At 48.7% G+C, this 26,563-nt stretch overlaps 1 protein-coding gene across 1 annotated transcript; it reads right to left on the bottom strand.

The window, feature by feature from the left end:
• Positions 1-2,800: 2,800 nt before the first annotated feature.
• Positions 2,801-5,888, bottom strand: POMC (proopiomelanocortin). Its single transcript, XM_042930341.1, is given in 3 exon segments — positions 2,801-3,222; positions 3,225-3,698; positions 5,768-5,888. Coding segments are annotated over 3 exon segments (840 nt in total). The 3' UTR covers positions 2,801-2,977.
• Positions 5,889-26,563: the final 20,675 nt, after the last annotated feature.

Genomic DNA, 26,563 nt, shown 5'->3' with positions numbered 1-26,563 from the left:
TTGTCACCACACAGTTGTCTATTTGATTTCTTTAAAGTAAATGGTTTTGGGGGGATGCAAACAGAATCTGAAAATACCAACATTAACAACTGACATTTAGCCACCTCCGCCTACCATTCTTTACTCACCTAACAAGGAAGGAGAAGAGGAAAGGATGCTAGCAAGATGTAAACATAAAGCTCAGGATTCCCAGCATGGGAGCAGCATCTTCAGATGGGAAAGCCTGGGCCATTTCTTCATCACCGTGACTAGACCCTAGCCCCATAATATAACCCACAGTGGGGGAGACTTTATCTTAAGAATCTGGCTTTCTGGGGCACCTGGGTGGCTCAGTCGGTTAAGCGGCCGACTTCGGCTCAGGTCATGATCTCGCGGTCCGTGAGTTCGAGCCCCGCGTCGGACTCTGTGCTGACAGCTCAGAGCCTGGAGCCTGCTTCAGATTCTGTGTCTCCCTCTCTCTGACCCTCCCCCATTCATGCTCTGTCTCTCTCTGTCTCAAAAATAAATAAAACGTTAAAAAAAATTAAAAAAAAAAAAGAATCTGGCTTTCTGATTCCCTTTACACAGGGTTTCCTGGGAAGCATTCAGTTTTCTTTAATCATGAACTCTTAGAGCATCAAAATATGGGGTTTTATGTGCAAGTGCCCTACACAAATGTTTCCCAGCTGGACTTGATCTATGCTGCCCACTGGTAGGTCTAGAGCAATTGACACGTATGTGTATCTCTGTGTGTATATAAGCATTTGGGGGTTTCTTGTGAATTGTAAATGTGTGTGGCTGTAAATCCATGGCCTCAGCGTTGTACAAACACCATGGGGACATATAAAAGAAGCATAACCCCTGGCCTCTGCCCTTTGGAGCTTAGAGTTTCCCTAAGGAGAACACAAGACATACACGCAGCTAGAAACTTGCCACTCGAGCTGGTCTGCGTGCCCTCCTATGCTGAGAATGAGGAGGCTCGGCTGGAAGAGATCACAACTTTCCCAGCAGAATTGGACTCAAGTCCAGGCTCGTGTTGTAAAAAGAGTTTCAAAATGGTGGGGGAAGGTGGAGAGTTCGGGCAAAGAGTGAAGGAGGAAAGGAAAAGAGAAGATCAGTAGGCGGAAACATGGGAAATGGGGTTTGGTAAGGAGAGTGAAGCTAATGGACAAGGGTCCTGCATGCCATGTCCCAGAATTGGACATCGATGGAATTGACTCTTGTACCAGGGAATGTGAGGAAAGAGAGATTTTATATACATTAATATGAAGAACTTGTGTGTAATGGGTTGGGAAGGAGAGGGACTGAAGACAAGGACACCAGTTGGTTAGGAAACTGCTGGATGATCAAGGCTGAGCACTGAGAATAACGAGAAAGGCTGCAGCTAGGCAATATGGGGGGGGGGGGTGCAGTTTGGGAGTAGCTAGAGGAAAAAGAAAAAGACATGAAGGCTTGAGCCTGAGGGACTGGAAGAAGCATCTGTGTATATTGTGTTGTATTTATGCAGACGTGTCTCTGTGGCTGTGTGTGTAGGTGAGAACAAGTGTTTGAGAATATCTGTGAGTAGCCTGGACGTGCAGTGAAATCTGAATTACCAACCCTCAGCTGTCACACGTGGCTTCTCGGTGATAAAAAGACCACATCCATATTCTCAGTCCTACAATAGCCCCCACACTAGGAAGGGAGGGGTGGCTGGATGAGAGAACTAAATCTTGGGAGAAGTTTAGTGACTCGCCTAAGGTCACACAGATAGCTCGATCCGGGGAAGTGTTACCATAGTTTCCCACCCACAGCCCACAGGGCCCCCCCCCAGTAGCAGCGAGCTTCAACCAATGGGCTCGTTTCAACCAATGTTGGGCTTGCTCTCGGAGGTGTTAAAAAGAAAACCACAGGCTCAAAATGGCACCATTTAGGCCACGTCACCAGGGCTTAATACCCTACCTACCTGCGGTTTCAACCTCCCTGAGAACTATAAGTCTAATTCCTTAATCAGGCATTTCCTGATAAGCACCAATCAGGTCATCTATCACACAGGCCCTTTCCATTTGCACACAGGTCAAACGCAGGCCTGTGCAGGCGCATGTGTGGACACCCTCCCACCCCCAAAGGTCAGGTGATCAGCATAAGACTTCCTGCTTTTCCAAGGGCAAGACCTTGCCTGGAACAAGCCTTTCTTTTCTTTTGCCGGTAACTTTCTTGCCCAACCCTCCTTCCTATAAAAATCTTCCATCTTGGGGCACTTGGGTGGCTCAGTCAAGCGTCCAACTCTTGATTTCTGCTCAGATCATAATCTCCCTGTTTGTGAGATCTCCCTGTTGTGAGTCTAGTCGGGCTCTGTGCAGATAGTGGGAACCTGGTTGGGATTCTCTCTCTCCCTCTCTCTCTCTGCCCTTCCTTGGCTCACACTCTCTCAAAATTAATAAAACTAAAAAACCAAAAATTTTAAAAACCTTCCGTCTTATATAACTCCCCTAAGTCTCCCTCTACTTACTAGATGGGATGCTACTGGACTCATGAAGTCACTTAATAAGACCAATTAGATCTTCAGATTTACTCGGTTGAGTTTTTGTTCTTTAACAGAGGGGTGGTGGGGAGACCCTGCACCCTTCCCTTTAAGACCCACCCACGGAGGGGTGGGCATTTTCATTCCCACGATGACCTATAAAACGTACTACCATGACCTATAAAACATACTACCACGTGGCCACACGGCAACCACTGTCTTTCCAATATATATGCTGCTCTTTTTTTTTTTTTTTTTTGGTATATGGATTATGTATTTTTATTTCATTCACCCAACGGACAAAGTCGGAGTCAGGTGCGAAATTTGAAAGGTTTTATTTCCTAACTACAGGCAGCTTTAAGAGGCTGACTATCTGGGGCTATCACGGCCTGAGCGAATAGCACACCCAGGCTGGGAGGTGGCAGGAGGGCAGGGGAGGAGAACGGGCCTTAGGGTCGACTTCCTGGGAAGAGAAGCCTCTGGCCCCGCTGCACATCACTGGCCCTTCTTGTGGGCGTTCTTGATGATGGCGTTTTTGAACAGCGTCACCAGAGGCGTCTGGCTCTTCTCCGAGGTCATGAAGCCGCCGTAGCGCTTGTCCTTGGGCGGGCTGCCCCAGCGGAAATGCTCCATCTTATAGGGCCCTTCGTCCTTCTTCTCGGCCACCTCGGCCTCTGCCACCAGGCCATACTCCAGGTCGGGCAGGGCCGCGGCGCCGTCGGCCGGGCCCTCGGGCCGAGCGCCAGCTCCCTCTTGAACTCGAGGGGGAAGGTCTCGACCGACTCGTCCTCGGCGCCGTTGGGGTACACCTTCACGGGGCGTCGCTTCTTGCCCACGGGCTTGCCCCAGCGGAAGTGCTCCATGGAGTAGGAGCGCTTGCCCTCGCGCAGGCCCAGCTCCCCGCCATCGCCGCGGGGCCCGGGGCCGCCGTCGCCCGCCGCGACCTCTTCCTCTTCGCGCTTCTGGCCCGCGCTGCCATTCCGGCGGCCGAACCGGTCCCAGCGGAAGTGGCCCATGACGTACTTCCGGGGGTTCTCGGTCAGCGGCTGCTCGTCGCCGTTGCCGGGGAGCACGGGCGTCTCGGCCGAGAGGTCCGGCTTGCACGCCCGGATGCACGCCTGCGGGAAGGGCGGCGAGCGCGGGGTTAGGGCCGCCCCGTCCTGCAGCCCCGCCCCCGCGCGGCGCCTGCGCGCTCCGCCCCTGCGCGCCCCAGACCCTGGGCACGTGTGGGCGGGTAATAGGATAGGGCTTTGGCGGCCGTGGCCTCCTTGCCGAGGACCTGCCCTCATGGCGCCCGCGAACATCCGACTCGGCTGAGGCAGTCGCCTCTTTTGTCCCCTGGGCCCCTTGGTTCTTCTGCCTCGCAGCCACTAGAGATACCCCATCCCATTCGGTGGTTTACTTATCCCAGGGCTTTTGTGAATAGGGTCAGTTCCTTACCGTTATATGCATGATATATAGGAATTGATCAATAAATGGTAAATCGGAGATAGTTGTTGGCATTTAATGAATATTGAATAAATTGAATAAATAAATATGGTTCAGTTCACGTCTGGGAAGGGCATTGGGCTGGAAGTGGGGGCAGAATCTATTCAGGTGGGAGGAATCTGGCCTCCAGAGCCTATATTTTCAATAATGCCTCAACCTGACCGCAGTGATCTGCAAACCTAACTCATGCCCTACCCCAGCCATCTCCCTGTACATGCCTCAAATGTTTTCCCATGCCATCTTGGACTTTTTTGCGTGGTTTTTTTTTTTTTTTTTTTTTTTTCAAGTCTTTTGAGCTGATCCTGCACTTTCCCGGATCAGTGAGCTTTCAGAGGGAGTGGTTCACTTCCCTGTCACCTCATTCTGACTGGAGGGAGGCGTAAACAGCCAGGATTGTTTCCATTGCTTGGGTCATGGAGCCTATGTCTCTGCTCTCTGTAAGCAGACAACTAAGTACAGTGCACATTTGCTTGGGAAAATGACCTATAGGCTGCAGCCTGGAGTTCTCAGTGATGTGGGACTGCAAAGGAGGAAACAGAATGATCCCACCCCCTCTGTTGAGTTGGGAATTTCATACTCCAGAGATTTAGAATTATGAAACTGCAGAATATTAACCGTGGAAAGTAAAAACTATCTCATGCTCCTCCCCCCTGGACACATAACAAAGCAGGAGGCTCGGGGACATGAAAGGAGCTTGGCCAGTTCCCACGACTCTTCGGTGGCAGAGCTTAGAACCCATGGGTTCTGACCACGCTCGGAGCTCCTTCCCTGGTAGGCTCTCAGCAGGAGAGGCTGTGCGGTGGGTATCTCCCACCGAGAGTCTCTTGGGTCTCTCCCTGAACTAGAACTCACAGAATTCCCTGGGCCCGTTCTTTCTATTTTATTGTTTACTATTTTTCTATTTTAATTTTTACTTTCTATTATCTTTCTATTTTGCATGCAACACATGCAGGTTGCCCTGTGTTTTTGAGTTCTCTCTCTCTCTCCACCTTAACTAGCTTCTCCACTGACAAAACACACTGAATGTAGTGACGTACAGTCCACCCTCACCAGGCAGGTGCTGGCAGCAGGATGGAGCTCAGTCACTGACACTGGCAGTGTGTCTTTTAGTCCTTGACTTGGTATAGCTTCTCATTTGTGCCTCCCAGTACACACACACACACACACACACACACAATTCCAGCCTGGCACAAAGGGCCTTTACATGCTTCTGGAAAGGCCGTGGAAGGTCAGTCCTCCAGAAGAATCATGAGACATTTGGCACCAGTTAGAGGAAAATGGCACCCGGGTTCTTCCTTCTCCCTCTAGAGATGATTTGTAGTACTACCTAGCTGCCTTTGTAATTGATAGTAGATAGAAGGGGAGTAAAAATGGAATGAAAATGGCATGGGACACGAGGTTATTTAAAAAGGAATAAAAAGGCTGAAAGGTTGAAAATACAGAATCAATAGAGCAATAATTATTATTACTGTTACTATCACTCTTATTATTTTAATGGTGATATCTCGAAATAGCTTAAACGGAGTGGGGTCTTCATACAAGAAGACAGGGCAGGAAGATAATCAAGTGGAAATTGTGGGCCAGACCCATCTCCCTAAAGCTGCTTCCTCCCCTCCTTGGCTCAATTCTGGCTTCACCCTAGAGATCTGTTTCTGCCCTGAGCTGAGTTACCCATATCTCTGGGAATGAATTTCCCCTTCCCCACTCCCCTTTCTTTTGTGCCTTCCCAGTTCCAGCCCCAGTCCCATCTGAGGCCCAACCAAGATGGCGGCCATAGCCCACATACCAGCAGGTTACTTTCCGTGGTGAGGTCCTGACACTGGCTGCTCTCCAGGCACCAGCCACTCACTTCCATGGAGGCCTGAAGCAGCAAGGCCAGCAGCAGGGCCCCTGGGCGGCTGCAGCACGATCTCGGCATCTTCCAGGCAGGCTGAGGCTCTGCAGAGGCAAATAAGATTGGTGGGACCCCTACAAGGAGCAGAACAATGTTGGCCACTGACCAGGAAGAACTGTGAGCCAATATTAACAACACATTCACTTGTGGAGCTCAAGGCTTTTTGAGGACAGGAGCAGTTCAAGGAGAAGTTTGGTGTGAGTTGTGGTGGAGAGGAGGGGAGCGGGACCTGGGAAATCTATGTGCAATTTCCCCTTTGTCTCCTATTAAAATCAGATCCCAAAGGAGGTTAGGGCTGGAAGCTATTTTAGAGATCATTTGGTCCGGCCCCTTATTTGAGAGATGAGGAAATTATTATCTCCTCTCAGAGAGAGATAATAATTTGGGTGTTCATGACAAGGCAAGGCTAAGTTGTCCTGTTTCCCTGAACTTTCCTATTTCACCATTTTCATGAAGCTCCAGTCCTAACATGCCAGATTGAAGGAATAACTTGGGAAAGACAAAGGATTCTGAAATTCCTGCTCAAGATGGTCTATTTCCCTCCTGCTCCACCAGGATCCTATCATTCTTCAGAAATTGTTTCCAGGGCACCTGGGTGGCTCAGTCGGTTAAGCGTCTGACTTCAGCTCAGGTCACGATCTCGCGGTCCGTGAGTTCGAGCCCCGTGTCGGGCTCTGGGCTGACGGCTCAGAGCCTGGAACCTGCTTCCGATTCTGTGTCTCCCTCTCTCTCTGCCCCTCCCCCGTTCATGCTCTGTCTCTCTCTGTCTCAAAAATAAATAAACATTTAAAAAAATTTTTAAAAAATGTTTCCTACAAATAGTAGGTTTGTATAAAGGCAAATAAAACCTCTGGTCAGTGTGGCCAAAACCTCAGCTAACCTAATTTGATGTCTTGTGCACAAATCACTCAGATGATCACTATTTCTCAGATTCCTGCAGCTTTGAGATTTATTTTAAAGCAGAACCCCATTGTTTTAAAACTGGCTCATCTTCTTGAATGTATATCAGACCTCCTCTTGTTCTCAGAGCCTCTCAGATGCAGTCTGAAATAGCTGGACTTAAAGACGCTATAAATGTAGAAGGGAAGAAGATGGACCTACAAAGCAGAAGGGCACTACCCACCCCCCATTGTGAGCACCCACCAAAGACACTTTCCGAGAAGCCAGAAAGTACCTGGGCAGATGCTGAAGGCAAGAGGTCAGGATGCAGTAAAGAGGAGGGCAGTGATGCTGCCTTTTGCCCCCTGTGCCCAACACTTTCCTCTAGCTCTCCCACTGCATTGTTCCCCCTCACCCAAGTCAGCTTCCAGAATTGACCCCAAGTTTATTCATTAGCTCACCACCAACCCACAATCATTTTGGATTTCAGAAGATCTCTTCAACCAGCTGTAGAAAGAAACCTCATGGAATGAGAAAAGTAATTCACATTAAGGGGTGGATGACTAATTTTCTTATCTCTCTTAATGGACATTTGCATTTTAAAATGGTTGCCTAAAAGAAACCTCTCATTTGTGGAAGGGTGGCCAAGGCTTTTTTATAGAGAAGGTTTTGGAAATGAAAGTTCTCTCTGGCTTTCGTTGTCTACTTTAGAAAGCCATTTCCTTTTCTTTGCCCCAGCCCCACTCCCCCCCGCCCCCACCCCAAAGCTGAGCTAGCTCATGGCTCCCTTCTTGAATGATTGCCAGGCACAATGGGAGTGTTTTCAGAGCAGCCATTAGATGGCGCTGGCAGCCAGTGAGCTGGCCCATCAGCACCTCAGGCTGAAGGGGCAACTGGGAGAGCATTGATCACCTTGGTGTCCAGTCTTGACCAGGGGCAGGCTGCTCCTGTTGTAGAATTTTGATGCTCTAGTTCAAGAATGGAGCCCTAAGTTGGTGGGCAAAGCAATTTAGATTAAAGCTCTGAGACCACACAACACATTTGGGCCATGACGATGCCAAGATTTACAAGAGAAGCAGAAAAATGGTAATTACAGGGGCACCTGGGTGGCTCAGTCAGTTGAGCATCTGACTTCAACTCAGGTTATGATCTCACAGTTCGTGGGTTCGAGCCCCACGTTGGGCTCTGTGCTGACAGCTCCGAGCCTGGATCCTGCTTCAGATTCTGTCTCCCTCTCTCTCTGCCCCTCTCCCTGCTTGCGCTCGCTCTCTCTCTCTCTCTCTCTCTCTCTCTCTCTCTCTCAAAAATAAATAAACATTAAAAAATTTTAAAGAAAAATCATAATTACATATCACTATGGGCAAGTGTAAAATAACATATTCATAAAGAAAGAAGTAAAATCATACAGATCTGGCAGTCCCCTCAACTATACTTCAGTTCTCCTCAAGGTTGGTCATTCTGGGATGATGATTTCCATTTTCTAAAAACACACCTCATGATTTCAGGCCTACCTGAAAAGCCCCCAGAGAGCATTTCCTCTCTCTCTACCCCACTGACTGTCTGCATTATACAACATGGTAACATTCTCACTGCCCACCCTGTCAGAGTTCCATTCTATTGCTAAAAAGTTAGTTTTCTGAAAGCAATTTGTTTTCTTTTTACTTATGTGTATTTTCCATTTTCTACAATGAGCAAATATTACCTTGTGTTATTTTTTTTTTTACAAACAATAAAGCAATGGGGAGATGTCAAATATTGTGCTTTTTGTAGGTAGGGAGAGTGTTATATGTAATACAATAATTGAAAACCTTGGAAAAATAAATAGAAATTTGTAATTTACCAATCTTGATATTAACTTTATAATGGAACTATACTTATTAGAATTTCATATGCGTAGATGAACGCTCTTTGAGCTAAACAAAGCATTGTGTTTGTCAGTCTAAAGCTGTACACTGGCCATGCCCTTCTGTAAAGATCAGAGAAGCAGAGATGCAGAGTTTTCTCCTTTCACCATGATACACAGGCATCCAGTCCTAAAACAAAGTGCCAACGGCATATTAAACCATCAAATAAGGTGTAATCTGGGCATATCTTCACAATGGACAAAATAAGTGCACACTTGTACTTTCCTTGGCTTCTTCCAGCAATTCTGTGAGAACCACCACCTCCCCATTTATACACGAAGAATTTGGGGGATCCAAATGCCCTGCAGACTCTCCCTCTTTCCCGGGAAACCTCCTTTGCCTGAGACTCCATCAGCTCAAAGGGCTGCTTCCGCCCTGCAATCTAGGGTCTTGGGGCTGGAATATCCACTGTGCGGTCCCGTGGAGGGCACACACGAGGTGGTTCAGAACCTTGGACAGTTCCCACACAGGCCACCTCTTTTTAACCCCAGCTGGGTAGAGGAGACCCGTGTCTTGATGGGAGCTTAGCCACATCGGGTGCGCTAAGGTGGGCAGGGAAACGGAAACTCAGGGCTCTGAATCCAAAGACCTGAATGCAGGGAGTTTATTGTAACTTTTAGCCTTTACTCTCCTGCTCCCATACCCAACGTTCATCTGCGCTAGAGTATATGGTATCTTTTAAGAAGTGACATGTACCCAAGAAAATCGGGAGGAAGAGGAGCCAAAAGACCGGGCTTTCCCTAGATCTCCCCAGAAGTTTGTTGGAGACTCAGCGGTCCTAGCAGCCCAACTCCCCGGAGAAGGCGAGGCAGCAGGCTCCTGGAAGGCACTCACTGCTTTCAGCGTCGCAGCGTTCGCCCAGCAGCCGAAGCCTGGCCCTCTCTGCTCCTCTTTGGGCGGCTTCCCACGCCGCATTCAGGAAACAGAAAGTTTTCAAGAAACTCGGGACCGCCACGAACCTAAGGCTCCTCGAGTCAGCGATCGGAACCGGGAGAGAGCATCCCGAGGCCCCGGGGCCGGGGGTTCCGGGGTAAGAGCGAGGTTCTGCGCCGCTGCGCCCTTACCTGTGGTGGAGAGGCTGCGCTCTGGGCGAGTCCCGCTGCGCCCGGCGGGGATGCTCCTCGGCCTCGCTAGGTCACTTTTCTTCCTTCCTTACTCCCCGTTCGCCGCCGCCTGGTCCGGGTCGCTCTCCTCGGTCCTTATATACCTGCGGGGCTCGCCCGGGTGGGCAACCGACGTGAACTTCCCGGCAGCGTAACCAGCAACTCCCGCGACCATGAGAAGGGGGGGCCACGGGGAGTTCCAGGTAGGGGCTAGCGCGAGAGCAGATGTGCCCGGAAAGGGGGCTGGATCTCTGCCTCCGGAGGCTGGAATTAACACTGTTCCGCTGAAGGGTGCACCTGGCAGCCATCAGGAAAGAACTTAATTAAGGATGGTGTTGGGTCTCCAGGTAGGACGAGCAGGCGGCTTAGCACCCCGGTGTGGGGCAGGCCTAGGGCGCCTGCTGAGGTCGTTGAGGAGAGGGTGAAGTTACTTGTGTGCGTGCGTGGACGGGCATCTGCCTCCTTCGCATTTGGAGGTAAATATCACCGCAAAGGGGAGTTACGTCTGTAATGCCTCAGATTTCCCCATCGTTTGGAAACTGCGGTGAAGATGTCATGGGGAATCACAATCCCTCTGTTCCAGGTTAGGGGTGCGGTTGGGAGTTTGGGGGGTAGGGGAAAGGGGGGGTGTCCAGAGAAGGTCAGAAGTCACTCACCTGAGGCCCAGGGAAGGCCACCTCCTTGGGGGTGCAAAGTCAAGTTGCACTGCGCCTCCTGGGTCCCAGTCCAGAGCAGGCTCCCTCCCGCACCCCAAATCCCTGGGGGGAAAAGGTGCTGTTGCCTTTGAGTATTAATGAGGAGCGGGAAGAAGTTGCTCTGTGAAGAGCAGGCGAAATACTTTCCCTGTGGCCTCTACCTTAACCTGGAGTAAAGAAGCAGAAAAAACTGTGAGGAGTCATGGGAGTGGAAGGGAGTGTTGGAACTAAACAGAACTTCCAGTCAAGGCGCTTTTTTTTTTTTTTTTAATTCTTTTATTTTTCAAGAAGCTTGCTTTAATCTGCCAATCGCAGGAGCTTTCTTTCTTCCCAGTCAGATATTCTTTCGGATTCTCAAGACTCCCTTGAGAAATTCTGATTAGTGACCTTGGCTTTATATGATTCCACAAACCTTTCCTTTTGGGACCCAGGAAAAAAATCTAAGCTCCTAAACAGTAAACACTGTACTTTATCAGCTGGTCTCGCCCTCTTTCCAGGGTCGTCTCCCACCTGTCCATCTTGCTTCCTGGCATTTCAATCATCCACAACGTCCCCATTCTCATGAACACTACTTTCTCAAGCCGTCATCTCTTTGTCCGCGCCACTCCCACAACTGGGACCTCCTTCCTGTCTCCACCCACCCAGGAAAATTGGACTCTGCTGCATTAAGATTTACCTTGTCAATTATCACCTGTTGTCTGAAGCCTGACTTGGTTAATTGTGCTACCTGGGGCATGAAACATGGCTTTCTCTGCTCACCAGAGACTACCATTCCCACCCCACCTGTACGCATAGCTTTTATTGCTAGAACAAATTCCATGCTGTCTTCCGTCTCCCCTCCCACCTACTCCTGTCCCGATACCACCAGGCTTGTGAGTACTCTAAATCAGATTGTGATTTTCTCTTATTGTTCTTTGTATTATTTCATAATACAATGAGAGGCAGCTGGTGGTAGCAGAAAAGCCAGACGAAGAAAAGTTCAGACTGACCCAGCTTCTGTCCTCCTTTGTTAGCTGAGTTCTTAATTCCCTGTAGCAGAACTGAAAGACCTCTGAATTGCATATAGAATCGCTGGGTGGGTTGGGGAACCAGGATCCAAAGGTGGGGCGGGGGGGGGGGGGGGGGAGGGGGGCAAAAGTTGGCTGGAATCAAGACCCAAAGCAGGCTGCTGATCAGATCCAATTAGAAAGAAAACCAGATCACTCCTGAAGTAGGCGGTTGCTGTTCCCACTTAAGTAGATGCCACCAGGAAGGACTGACCTGTTTCTTTAGCACCAGCTTCTCTTTGAAAGCCTAGAACAGGTCACTTTGATTGAGGTGGCAATGTGATTCTCCCCCTTTATTGTGACAATGTGGCGAATGACATCGCTGATTTTTAGTGTTACACCAACCGTCTACTCCTGGATTGAGCCTAATTTAATTATGCTCTGTTATCTTTATACAGCACTGGGTTCAATTTGCTAATATTTTATTTAAGATGTTTTATCCATGCTTATGAGCTTGGCATGTAATTTTCCTTTCTTGCAGAATGCTTGTCAGATTTTGGTATCAAATTTAAGCTGTCCTCATAAAACAAGCTGGAAATCTCTACCTGCCACTCTTTTTTTATAGTTTGGTACAATTGGTAGTCAATGGTGTTTATCTCTTCCCGAAATGGTTGAGATGATAACTCATCAGTAATATCATGTTTGTTAAATGACTTCGAATTACAGATTCAATTACTTGAATAACACTATTCTAATAATCGATTTCTTCTTGTGTCAGTTTTAGCAGGATGCATGCTTCTAGAAATGTATCCATTTCATCTAAGTTTTCTAATTTATTGTCTTAAATTTGTTTTTTATATCTTCTTATTATCTTCTCAGCATCTGTGGACTCTCTAATTATGGTCCCCTTTTAACTCTAATGTTGGTAATTTATGACATCTCTCTTTTTGTCTTGACTAGTTTCTTAGGAGTTTATCAATTTATTAGTGTTTTTAAAGAATCAATTTTAGTTTCATTTATTTTCTCTATTGCATGTACACTTTTATCTATTTCTGAAATTTCTACTGTTATTACTTTTTTGCTTTCTAATTCCTAATTAGTTGTTCTTTTTACCCTCTTGAGTTGGACATTAAATGAATGCTTTTACTTACATAGTTGATATTCAACCTTTATTCTTTTTGATATATATGTTTATGCTATAAATTTGTTTTAAAGTATGGCTTTAGTTTAATCTCACAAGTTTTGCTATGTTGTATTTCTATTGCCATTTAGTTTAAAATATCTTATTTTCATTGAGAGGTCTGAATTAACCTGTGGGTTACTGAAAAGTATTCTGCTTAACCTCCAAACATTGGGGATTTTCTAGTTATTTTCTGAAACTAATGTTTAGCCTAATTACCCTGTGGTCAAAGACCATGCTCTATTTTATTTCGGTCCTTTGAAATTAGGGGGGTGGGGAGAGCTGCTTAATAGATGGACATATCCCATTTTTATTAATGTTTTGTATGCACTTCAAAATAATATGTATTTTATGGTTGCTTAAATATTCTATATCCTTTCTTTTTTTTTTTTTTTAATTTTAAGTAATCTCTACACCCAACGTGGGGCTTGAACTCATTACCCCAAGATCAAGAGTCAAATGCTCTACCGACTGAGCCAGCCAGGCACCCCTCTACATCATTCCTAATTATTTGTCATTTTATTTTATTAGTTACTGATAAAAGTGTGATTTTTAAATCGTCCCATTATTTTCATGGATTTATCTTCTTCTCCCTTTAGTCCTGGCATAAAAATAACTTTCTAAAAATCAAATGGTGAATATGGGGCAGTGGTAGAGGGTAATATAGGATCAAGGATAAAGAGAGCAGAAAGTACTGAAGCATGGTTACATGCTGATGGGAATAGTCCAGTGGTGAGGGGGAGATTGAGAGGCGGGAATCAAATAATCCAAGTCTTCTACGAATCCAAGTATTAGTAAGATGAGATCCAGAGGAAGAATCTGACCTTAGAACAGTAGAGGGTCTTCTCTTCCACAATAGTGGTGGAGGAGAAGAAGGAGGTATAGACACAAGTAGACTTGTAGGATAAGCCATAGGAAGATGAGTGGACTTCTCTCTGAACCAAAGCCTTTACCTTTTAACCCGGTATTTCCTGGGAATTATCCTGAGGAAATTACCTAACAGTCACACTAAATGCTGTTCAAGACTATTCATACAACATTGTTTATAGTAGCAATAAAATAAAATAAAATAAACATCTATAATGGGATATAGTTATAAAAATCATGGCAAAGTCATGTAATGAAATACTTTGAAGCTATTCAAAACAATGTAGATATTTATTTCCAGACACACAAAAAAAAGCCACTATGTGTTGTTAAGTGGAGAAAGTATAGTAAGATATAGATATAAATAGAGATAAAGATAGGAATTGAGCTAAAGATGAAAAGATTTCAAAGTGTTGGGGCATCTGGGTGGTTCTGTCGGTTAAGCGCCAACTTCGGCTCAGGTCATGATCTCACGGTCTGTGAGTTCGACCCCCTCGTCAGGCTCTGTGTTGACAGCCCAGAGCCTGGAGCCTGCTTCGGATTCTGTGTCTCCCTCACTCTGCCCCTCCCCTGCTCGTGCCCTGTTTCTCTCTGTCTCTCAAAAATAAATAAACATTAAACAAAAATTTTAAAAAAGATACAAAGTGTCAGTAGTGGTTATTCTGGTTATCTAATTACAAACCACTCTCAAAACTTAGTGATTTGAAACAACACTCATTTTGCTCAGAAATCTGCAGTATGATCAGGGGCCAGCATGTCCCTGCCCCACTTGGCATCAGCTTGGGTAGCTTAAAGGCTGGTGTCTATGATTATTGAAGCCACTCCTTCACATGACTGGTTCCTGGGCTGGAAAGACTCAAACATCTGGGGGCAAGAAGAGGTGGGGCTCCTCAGACACTCCTTTCTGTCTCTGTGTCTCCTTGCCACGTGGTCTCTTGCATGTGGCTGCTTTGCGGGGACTGGACTTACACAAGGCTTATGTCTCCCAAGCACGCACCTGGAGGTGGTTTGCTTTGCCAGGTAGAGGCAGTGGGGGTGGTCAGCAAGAGCTCCCCAGAGAAGCAAATGCTGAGTCGGGCCGAGCCTTAATACAGTAGGTCACCAAGACGAAGAAAGGAAAGGCAATCCAGACAGAGGGAACAGCATGTGCAAAGGGCTTCAGGCAGGAGAAATCCGGTTATGTTCCTGGCACTCTGGGTGCGTGTAGCAAAGGGAGAGAGAGAATACTGGACACAGAAGCAGGAGGGGAGGAAGTGAGGACCATTTATGGACTGAGTCAGAAGAACACTCGGACCAAATGTCTATGGCAGTGAGGATAATCAGAGGGGAGGGAGCCCGGAGACAGCAAGGGATGATCAGAGAAGTCCAGTGCTCTGCTCCAGGGCCTGGAGACCAGTGCAGCCAGGAGTGGCAGCGGGGAGGAGGGAGATGAGACAAAGGCGAGGGCATGAAGCACAAAGAGGTACATCAATGTGGGGGAGGGAGTCACGGACTCTTCCCTAAGGTTGTTGTGGCTGCGTGGCTGGCACAAGGCCACACCGTGGCTTTACAGCTCCACCACCAGACTCCCTGATCCTAACCCCCCTCAACGACTGCTGAACTGTGTGACTCGCAGGAAATTCCCACCCTCTCTGTGCTTAGTTGTCCCGTCTGTGAAACGAGGGAAATGGTTGTAGGAACCCATGAGGCTGTCACGTGGATGCAATAAGGTAACACACGTAAAGGTCTTAGAGCAGAGCCCGACCAGCCCTTCGGAGCGTTAGCCCTTGTCCTTATTATTAGAGAAGCGCTGGCCCAGGAGGACCCCGCCTGGGAGGGGGAGAGGGGAAAAGGCAAGAAAGAAGGGAAAGAAGGAAGGAGCATACAGGGGGTCTCTGGACAGGGTAGATGAGGGCTCCTTTAGAGACGCGGAGTGTGACAACCCTGGGGCTGAGGTGACGCACCCACACCTGGAGGTGGGCACAGGGCCAGAACTGCTCTCGTCATCCCAGCTTTTCACCTTTGAGGGTTTAATTGAAAAAGCAGTGTCACCGGGGTGTGAGTGCGTTACAAAGACAGGTGCAGGGGTGGCCTCCAGGGGCAAGGGAAGAGCTGGGAGGACAGCAACAAGGATGGGTGGCTGGGAGCCCAACACGGGAGGGTGGCCTTGCCCTCAGCCTCCAGGCACTGGAGCCAGGCAATGGGGGACATTTCCCTGGGAGAAGAGGAGCCTCTTGGTGGGGGAAGCCAGGGAGCAGGACCCCGCCAGGCCCCCGGTGGACCGGCCCTGTGCTGCAGAGAGGAGGGTCTGTGAGAAGGTTACAGCAAGGTGGATGGGGTGACCAGGGTGGGGCGCTTTGGGCACATTCTGCTTCCCTCCCCCACCCAGGAGCGGAGGAGGGAAGGGAGGGCAAGGAGTAGGGGGAGAGGCTGGGAGGGTCACTGAAGAGTCAGGGTCTGTCCTGGACTCTTAGGTTAGGACAGTTAGGCTCTGACTGGATGCAGGGTTTGCGGAGAGGGAATTTGGGCAGAATTTAGTGTGGGGCTGGGGGCGGGCAGGCTGGGAGGACTAGCAAGGGAGGGGGTTGGGGGTGGGGAAAAGCTGAGACATGCCGACTCAGCTACTGTCCAGTCTGCTCTCTGCCCCAAACCAGGCCCCCCAGGCCCCCGTGGTGCCCACACAGTGCTCCCTCGGAGGTCACCAGGTGTGGTGGGCAAGTGCTGGCCCGGAATGCCCAGATCTGCTTCTATCACTCATTCACTCGACAAATGGCTATCGACCCTCACACGTGCCTGGACAGACCTCTCCTGTGGGGGATTCAGCTCTAGGGAAACTGAAAATAAAGTAGTCAGTATTAACCTGAAAAACAGACACTGCCAGGGCGCCTGGATGGCTCTGTCGGTTGAGCGTCCGACTTCAGTTCAGGTCATGATCTCACGGTTTGTGGGTTCGAGCCCCCACATCGGGCTCTGGGCTGACAGCGCAAACCTCTTGGGACTCTCTTTCTCCCTCCCTCTCTCTCTGCCCCTCCCCGACTCGCTCATGCTCTCTCTCTCAAAAATAAATAAACTCTTAAAAAAAAGATAGGCAATGGCAGTTATTTTGCCAGCAAAAATGGGTTTATTCGGGGGAGGATGGCAACCCAGGGCACACAAGCTGCAGCAAAACCACAGGCAAGTCTGAGGAATAAAGGAGAGGCGTGGTTTTTAAGAACAAAACGGGTGAGTTGGGAAAGCTGTTATAAACTAAAAGGACACTGGAGTAAACTGGGACTTTGACGGATGACTTTTCACTGGTAGAGCTGTTGTCCTGGGTGATGAGAAAACCTTCTCTTCCTCCAGCTGGAGTAGTAGAGTAGTATCCATGTGCAAGGTCAGGTCTAGGTAAGGTCAAGTCGATCTCTTCCTGTCGCCAATTGACCACAGGTGGTAGGGCATGAGAGCTCCCGACTCCATTGCAGTGAGGTTTCCCATTACTAATTTTCACGTCAATAAATAATTACAAGTTGTGATAAGCACAAGGCAGGCAACTGAGTGGGAGAGGGGAGGGCAAAGCTCCTTCGCAGAAGCAACGGCTGGTGCCAAGACCCCGGGTCAGAGGAGATAAGAGAGTTCCAGGAGCTGCTGGAAAGGGAGGAAGGAGAGGAGGGCAACCCTCGGAATGGAGGGACGTGAGGGCACAGGTCTCGAGGACTGTGATGTTGACTTAGATGATGACTTAGATTTTATGCCAAGAACAGAGGGAAACCAGTGCTGGCTGTTAATCAAGGGAGGAACTGGATCCTCTCGAGTTCCTCTAAGACATGGTCCCGGCTGTTGTCCACAGAACCAAGCAGAGGGCGAACAACCAACGGCTTCCGTTTAGAGTCAGGATCAACAGGACTTGGAGATGTGGGAGTGAAGCAAAGGGAGAGCTTAAAGAAGCTTCCGGATTCTGGTCGTGAGTCGGTGGGAGCTGGGAGCCTTCAGAGACGTGGGGGAAGACTCCGGGGCCATGGAGGAGGTTTGAAGGAGGAAACCTCGAGCTCTGCGGCCTCAGGCAAGTTACTCCTCCGAGTTTCCCTGGGGACTTTCAAAGCCCCATCTCCTAGTGCTCACGAGGGTTCTTGCACACCGAGCAGGTGTGAGAAATGCTAACTACCAGTAGATTCTCGGCAACTGAAACACTAAGAATTCTCCAAGGGGAGCCTGATGGGGGTGGAGGGGGCAGACAAAGAGCTAGCCTCCACAAAGGGGCCCTGAAACCTGGAGCAGAGCAGAGGGGAAAGTCCTGGTGCCCCCTGGCCCAGGGAGTGGGGCGGGTCCCGCTGCCCCCCTCTATCCCCTGCCACCCACACTTCCCGGCCCCAGCCCCTTTCACGGAGCTGCCCGTTCAGCACTGCAGCTGGGCCACTTCTCGGGCCTTCAGTTTGACCCCAAGGGCAGAGAGGAATCAATTTGTGCAGAGAATTGGAATGAAAGCGATTTCAATTGACCTTTGAGTGGGGTTTTAATTTGCTTTATTACAGCCAAAGGGGCCTCATGAAGAGACCCTTGAGACTGCTTTTATCCACTAATGCGTGCATTAGCGCAGCAGCCTGGGCCTCGTCTGGATGCGGGGCGGGCAGAGGGAGAAAAGGCCAGAGAGGGCCCAGGAGCCAGCGTCCACGCCCCTCCCAGGAACCGGTTCGCAGGCCCCTCAGGGTCCAAGGCAGAATCACACGTGGAGGAAGAAGCAGTGGAAGTTTCCAGCCCCAGGTCTGCTGCTGGGACGCCTCGAGACCTGGGCCGGCACCTCTGGGTTGGTCTCTGAACAGTGGCAGGGAGGGGACTTGTGGAGTGGATGGCCCCTCAGTCCCGGCCAGGCCCGATGTTCTGTGGTTGTAAGCTCATATCTGCAAACTCTGGGGTAAAAGTAACTGGTTTTATAGAATGTGGCCTCGAATGGGGACAGCAGAGCCTGCTGGGCTAAGGAGCAAAGCTCTGTCCTTCCTCCTCATAGGTCGCTGTCATGCTCTTCCCGGTTTTCTTGACATTTCTGCTCTAGTCCCCTCTATGGGCCAGTCAGATCTCTGTTCTCTTCTCCCCCAATTCCAAAGGAAGCCAAGGGGGTGGCTTGATGAATTCTCTTCTCCTCTACTGGGCAGAGCCCTGCAGGCAGCTTCCTGGGGGGGTCCAGGTGGCCTACAGAAAGCCAGCCCCAGAGCAGAGAGCCCCCTGAAATTGCTTCTCTACACAGGGCCAATGTCAGTGCCACCGGGTAGGACAGACGCATGTGAATTCATATTTACAGTCCCACGTTAGAAATGTCACCCACTCTGTATGTGGGGATGTGGCCACATGGAACCATGGGTATGTTCTTTCAGAACCACTCCCTTATCCTAATCCCTTTCTTCAAACTGAGGGCTTGTTCCTTTGCAGTCAAAGTGGACTTCCCGGGGGGCGCCTGGGTGGCTCAGTCGGTCAAGCGTCTGACTTAGACTCAGGTCATGGTCTCCCGGTTGGTGAATTTGAGCCCCACATCAGGCTCTCCGCTGTCAGCACAGAGCCGGCTTTGGATCCTCTGTCTCCCCCTCTCTCTGCCCCTCCCCCGCACGCACCTGCACGCACACGCTTGCACGTGGGCGCATTCTCTCTCTCAAGAATGAATGAACACTAAAAAAAAAAGTGGACTTCCTGGAGGTGGGGGTCTTAGTGAAGATGTCACAGACATTAAGGGGACACCAAGCTCTCCTACGTGATGTCCCCCTGCAGCCACCAGTTCCAGACAGAGCCCAGGTGCCAAGAGCCACCATTCTGATGCAGTGATGGTCAGAATGGTCGTTTTGTAGGGAAATGCCTTTGTTGGACAGCTGCTTTTCCAGAAGAATGCGGAGTTCTCTAGCCAGGAGTTGAAGTCAGGAAAGTGACTCGGTGGCCAGGAAGGACGCTGATAATGCACATCCATTAGCGCATCACAGGAGAGGCATTCAGAAGCCCGGAATTGTCCTCCTCCTCCAGATCCAACAATGGCTTCGGTGGAGGGGCTTGAAGTGGCCTTTCTACAGGCACTCAGCTCAGCCCCTATCTCTGAGCCCCACCCGCTGGTGCCCCGCTTCCATTTCAGGCCCTGCTCAAAGGAATGGAGGTCCGGAGAGCCCACGCCCTGCCCTCAAGTCCCGTTGCCCTGGGAGAGTGACGCCAGGCTTGGGCAGTGCCGGTGCACCATGACCTGATCTGCCACGGCGCCAAGAGACCGCTATTCCGCACACGCGCCTGAACCTGGGTGTGCACGTGTGGGGGGAGGGGCAGGGGGAGGACGTGAGCAGCGCAAGGACATCTGGAAGGTAGTTTGATCTGGTTTTTAAGAAACTGCCTAAATCTTTCTGTCCAGATGAAAGTGATGCCCTTGGGGCAGCTGAGTGGCTCAGTCGGTTAAGCATCTGGCTTCGGCTCAGGTCATGATCTCAGGGTTTGTGAATTCGAGCCCCGCGACGAGCTCTGTGATGACAGCTCAGAGCCTGGGGCCTGCTTGGGATTCTGTGTCTCCCTCTCTCTCTGCCCTTCCCCTGCTCACGCTCTGTTCTCTCTCTGTCAAAAATAAACATTAAAGATATTTAAAAGAAAGGAAGGAAGAAAGAAAGAAAAGAAAGTGATGCTCTTCAAAGCATCCCCCTGTAGGGGCGCCTGGGTGGCTCAGTCGTTAAGCGGCCGACTTCGGCTCAGGTCATGATCTCAAGGTCTGTGAGTTCGAGCCCCGCGTCGGACTCTGTGCTGACAGCTCAGAGCCTGGAGCCTGTTTCAGATTCTGTGTCTCCCTCTCTCTGACCCTCCCCCGTTCATGCTCTGTCTCTCTCTGTCTCAAAAATAAAATAAACGTTAAAAAAAATTAAAAAAAAAATAAATAAAAGGGGGTAGTCTTTTGAGAGACAAAGATGTGGCTACAGAGAAAGGCATGTATCAAATCTTTCAATGTAACAAAAGAGGAGGGTATCCTGCGGGTGTTAGGCTATGTAAGCCACCCTGACCTACTATCCCTTTGTATAAGAGAAAACACCCAGTCTTTCCTCCTGTGTCTTTGCTGTGTGTCTCCTCACTCAGAACACTTCACTTCTGACATTTCTGATCACTTTTTTTTCCCCACATCAAGGAATTTTCCATAACACCAAACGGGTGTCCTATAATTTCACTCAATTCCAACACTATCTACCTGGTCAGATCCCACAGGCTAAGGGTCCTTCCCAGAAGCCTTCCCCCACCCCACTCCAGATGCCAATCGCACATTGCAGATACCCTGGTTACCCCCGACTTCTGTCTGATTTGGCTACAAGTCGGAGGTTCCCATGACCCTTTGCTCAGGTTGGGTTAATTTGCTAGTGCAGCTCACAGAACTCAGGGAAACACGCATATGGTTTTTTCGAGGATATGACGGAGGATACAGCCGGACAGAGGGCAATAAGTATAAAATAGAATAAGGTCTCTGACTGCCTCTGGGTATTAGGGAAAAAGAGCACAATACCACTCGAAACTGAAAAATCAAGTAACGGATGTTTATTTCCGTTTACGGAAATAAAACCCTAAGCAGCAAATTAGTGGGCAAGAGAGGGAGAGAAGTAGTTCATGGTTAATGCCAATATGACTCCTATTGGGAAACCAAGAGACAATATCTGAATCTCTAAATAAAGAAGTAATGAAAGGTCTTACATAATAAGAGTATTCATCAGTGCTAATCACTGAACGATAATATACACCTTGTTCAACACCGCAGAATGAGAAAGAAAACATGGTCCATCTAGTGAAAAATTCTGTTTGGTAAGTATAACATACCGTGTGAATTGAGGTATCGTGTGAAATATAAAGCAATATGACAGGGGCGCCTGGGTGGCTCAGTCAGTTGAGTGTCCAACTTGGGCTCAGGTCATGATCTCGCGGTCTGTGAGTTCAAGCCCCGCGTCGGGCTCTGTGCTGACAGCTCAGAGCCTGGAGCCTGCTTCCGATTCTGTGTGTGTGTGTGTGTGTGTGTGTCTCTCTCTGCCCCTCCCCCGCTCATGCTCTGTCTCTCTCTCTGTCAAAAATAAATAAACATTTAAAAAAATTTTTTTTAAAAAAGCAATATGACAAACTGGGACCCAATAAAGCATATTCATATATGTAAATGGACTTGAATCATCTATAAGGAAAAAATATTTTTAGATAGGTTTAAAAAATCCAGTTGATTGCTATATAAAGGAACATACATGTGGGGTGCCTGGATGGCTCAGTCAGTTAGGCATCTGACTCCTGATTTCAGCTCAAGTCACGATCACAGAGTTCATGAGACCGAGTCCGGGATCAGGCTCTGCACTGACAACATAGAACCTGCTTTGGATTCTCTCTCTTCTCTCTCTGCCTCTCCCGAACTCGGGTGCACACACTCTCTTTGTCTCTCAAAATAAATAAATAAACATTAAACAGGAAGAAAGAAAGAAAGAAAGAAAGAAAGAAAGAAAGAAAGAAAGAAAGAAGAAAGAAAGAAAGAAAGAAAGAGAAAGATCAAACAACAAAAGTGGAGAGGGCATCATTTTGGAAGAAAATTTATAAAAAATTATGGTGTATTCCTAGAAAAAAATACCACTTGAAAAAAGAACAAACCACTGATACAACGACATGGATGAATCTCAAAAACATTACACTGGGTGAAAGAAGTTGGAAGCATTCATGATGTATGGTTCTGTTTGTATCAAGTTCTCCAACAGGCAAAATTCATCTAGGGTGACAGAGGTCCCATGAGTATTGACCCCGGCGATGGCGAGGAGGGCTGGCCAGGAAGACACTTGAGGGAACTTTCTGGAGTCAGGAAAATGTTCTAAGTCCTAACGGGCTGTGGGTTACACATGTGTCTGCGGTTCTCAGAAGCGAGCAAAAGGTATACTCACCGGGTGTACAATTCGTGGTAGGTAAATTATACGTCAATTGGAAAGAGAAGGGACTGGTGGCCGTGTTTGCCCTTAAAGGGTCTCTGGATTCTTTAGCAGCCCCGACTGAGCAGGGCAGGGTTGCCCACACACCTAGCCACCCGAGCAGCACAGGCTGTCTGCGGTGCTCTGGTCCCCAGGGCTGCTGGTGGCCTTGCCTTGAAAGCACCGGCCACCACCGGAGACAGTCATTGAGAGGAAACAATTGTTGCCTTTTCAGCAGAAGCCCGGGGTGGGGGCAAAAAGAAGGTCTGCCAGGCTCTGCCTTTCCCTAACAAAGCCGTGACCTCTTCTTGAGCAGTTGTTGCCTGCATTCTGCAGCCTAAATAGGGAGAGGAGGGGAGGGAGGTTGGAATAAAAGGGGGTAGTCACATCTCCGTCTCTTCCCTCTGCTTTTAAAAAGCTTGAGCTACTGCGAGCAGAAGTGATTTGCTGGGTACCGGGCTGAAGAGGCAGATTTCCCAGATGGAGCTGCCGGGGAGACGAACCCGGGGAGGGGAGAGGCTTTCAAGAGGGCATTGGCCCGGCTGCATCCGCGCAGGCAGGGGAGTCACGGGCCTTTGTGCCCGCGGCCTTCAGCCCATGGCACTCACGGTAAAGTGGCTGGAAGACAAAGGCCCCGGAGCCCCGTGACTTTCTGCCGGATTATGTTTCAGACACTAATGACGGCCAGACCCCGGTAATGGGATGTGAAGGGCGTGGAGGGGGGAGGCCGGGGCAGGGTGCCTCTCACAAGTTCTCGGGGGGCCTGGGCTCTCTCCTCCACAACCGGCCCCTTCTGCTGCCCTTGCAGGGGCCTACCTGGCCATCTGGAATGACAGACTCGAACCCCAAGGCCCACATGCGGTCGTCAGGGGTGTGCCCTTCATAGTTGAGGAAGGGACAGGGATGCACGCTGTCTGGTAATCCTGAGATTGGCCGGAGCGTGTGACCCAGAGGGGTCGGTGGGGGCCAGACGCGAGAGGGGCTCCTTCCCACATGAGCACGCAGAAGCCTCTCCCTCAGATTGATGGCATTGAGTGCCTCTAGGTTATAGTAAGGTGCGTCGTGATGTGAAAAGATTCTCATGCTATTATTGCGTGATAAATGGCAGGCTGTAAGTCAGTGTCTGTGGTGTGAGCCCATATTTGCTGTTTTTGAAGAGTGTAGACAAGAAAACTTAAAACTCTGAGGGGAGGGTGCCGCATGTTAGCAATGCTTATCTGGGGAATATGGGGAAGTTTTTCTTTTCTTTTGGTTGCCTCTACTTACCAGACTTGCTGAAATAAGCATATAGTCCTTCTGTAAGACAAAATTTTTATTAATCATAAATTTTAGGGGCTTCTGGCTGGCTCAGTCGGTAGAGCATCCAATTCTTTTTTTTTTAATGTTTTAATATTTATTTATTTATTTTTTATCTTTTTTTTTTTTAATTTTTTTTAACGTGTATTTATTTTTGAGACAGAGAGAGACAGAGCATGAACGGGGGAGGGTCAGAGAGAGAGGGAGACACAGAATCCGAAACAGGCTCCAGGCTCTGAGCTGTCAGCACAGAGCCCGATGCGGGGCTTGAACTCACCGACCACAAGATCATAACCTGAGCCAAAGTCGGACGCTTAACCGACTGAGCCACCCAGGCGCCCCATGTTTATTTATTTTTGAGAGAGAGAGAGAGAGAGAGAGAGAGACTCTTAAGCAGGCTCCACATTCAGCTTGGAGTCAGACACAGGGCTCGATCCCACGACGGTGAGATCCTAATCTGAACCAAAAATCAAGAGTCAGAGCCAGCCAGGTGCCCCTGAGTTGGCTCTCTTTTAAGATGAGGAGACGGTTTGGAAAGACGGTCTGTTCCCTAACGGGCCGGATGGCAGGCGTGCCCAGAGACGAAAGTGCTGGCAGGCACTGACAAGATGGGTATCAGACACAAAAACGGACTCTCACTCATAGTTCAGGGAATGTAAACTGAAACCAGTTTGCTGGGTTGTAAATCTGGATTTATGTACCCGTCCTGTCAGCATACCTACCTGTCCTTTACCACGGCAATCCCATCTCTGGGATTTGTCCTCAGAAAGTGCACGAATCGGTGCATGGAGATCTATGCAGAGGGGTGTCTGCATTTGTAAGAGGAAAAGACGGAAACAACGTACGTATCCATCAGCTGGGGATTGCTTTAATAGGCCGTGGTGCTTTCGTATGCTGAAGGGACGGCGAGCCTCACGAAGCCGGCGCGGTACCTGTCTCTTCAATATCACATCAGAGCGTGCGTGGCACATCCCTTCCTTTGTTCGAGGAAGGAACAAACGAGTGAACAGACAATAGCTATTTTAGAAGCACGACACTGAGGTCTGCTACTGCAGATGGGCAAAGACAGCCAGTGTATTGCTGAGTGGCAAACACGGGTCTCAAGCCAAGAAGGCGGGTTTGCACTTGTGTTTGTTTAAGTCTGGAAGAATTTCCCTGAAAGCAAAACACAAAGGGCTTGGGAAGGACGCGCCGCAGGTATGAACAGTGCTTATTGACAGATGAATTGGATTATAGAGTCTGTTTATTCTTTTTATTTATCTCTTCCGACTCTTCTGTAATGGCCACGTTTCAGTCTTCTACGAAAAAGCACAATGGTGAGTTTTATTTTTTTTAAGTTTATTTATTTATTTATGTAATCTCTGCACCCAACGCGGGGCTCAAACTCACATCCTCCAGAGATCAAGAGACGCGTGCTCCTCTGACTGAGCCAGCCGGGCACCCCACAATGTTAAGTTTTAAAAACAATAATGTGGAAGTGAATTCCTGACCCACAGAATCCTTGACTGTAATAAAATGGTTACTTTGAAGCTGCTAAGTTTGGGGGATTGAGCTGTTACAAGAATCAAAACAGGGGCGCCTGGCTGGCTCAGTCGGAAGAACACGCAACTCTTGATCTCGGGGTCATGAGTTCGAGCCCCAGGATGGGCGTAGAGATTATTAAAAAATAAACAAAGTTTAAAAAAAAAAAGAATCAAAACAACGATGATTCGGAAGAGTATTCAGCCTTTATCGCTTATGGTTTCTAAATAAATACTATTCCATGACAGAGACAATTCTACAATTTGTGCAACCAACCAGCCACTGACAGCCACATATATCGTGAGTTTTTACTGTTCATTTATTCACTAAATATGTATTGAGGATCTATTATGTGCCAGGCATGCAGTGAGGTGTTGGATATTGGGAATGCTCTGGTAAACAAAGAGGGTTTGTTCTCGAAGCTTACGCTCCAGTGAGAGACAGACACTTAAGAAAGTAAATGTTCAAATAAATGGATAGTTACAAATTGTGAAACATACTACGGAGGGAAAAAGATAACTCCTAAGAATCTCTAATATGGTGCAACATTTGAAACTTATAAGGATCAAGATAATAGTGATAAACGGTGCCGGGGGCGGCACAAGCAATTAGCACTGGGAAGAGCCGAGAGCTGTTTAAGGAAAGAAAGATAATCAGAGCGCAAATTCGTCTCTGCAGAGAACAATATTTACATAGTCCTGATGATTTCACTCAATGTAAAATATAAGTTTGGGGGTGATGGAATGGAGGTAGCAGGGTCTGGGGAAGTCAGCAGATGCTTTAAATGGGTAACTCGGAACGAGCAGCGGTAGCATGTTATTTAGGGAAATGGAGTTAACTACCAAACCACACGGTGAAAAGTGGTTATTTCTGAGGAAGTGGAGTGGAGTGTGTTGGGAAAGAGGTGAGCGGTAGACCAGTTGCTTTTCATTCATTCACTTACTCAACACATACTTGCTGAGCTAGTTTGGTGCAAGGCCTTGTTCTAGGCACTAGGGATACAGGAATAAACAAAACAGCTAAAAGATGGAGTTTATATCCAGAAGGGAAGACAATAAATAAAATCCTTACTGTGTTACAGAATAGTAAGTACTATGGGTGGGGGGGTGGGGAGGAAGAGGAGAGAAGGATGGGAGGGGGAAGGAGTTACAATTTCAGATAAGTGGGCCAGAGATGGCATCACTGAGTGACATGTAAGTAGATGAGTGAAGATGGAAAAGGAGACAGCCACGTGGACGTCTGGGAGAAGAGCATACCAGCAGCGGGAACAGCAGGTGCAAAGGCCCTGGGGTAGGAGTGGTCCTGGTGGGTCTGAAGAACAGTAAGGAGACCTGCGAGGCTGGATTGGAGTGAGCAAAGGAAGAGAGAGGTAGGAAACAAAGTCGGGGAGTT

The sequence above is a fragment of the Panthera leo genome, chromosome A3 (assembly GCF_018350215.1).
Source record: "Panthera leo isolate Ple1 chromosome A3, P.leo_Ple1_pat1.1, whole genome shotgun sequence".
Lineage (NCBI taxonomy): Eukaryota > Metazoa > Chordata > Mammalia > Carnivora > Felidae > Panthera > Panthera leo.
This window is presented reverse-complemented; position numbering and strand designations above follow the sequence as displayed.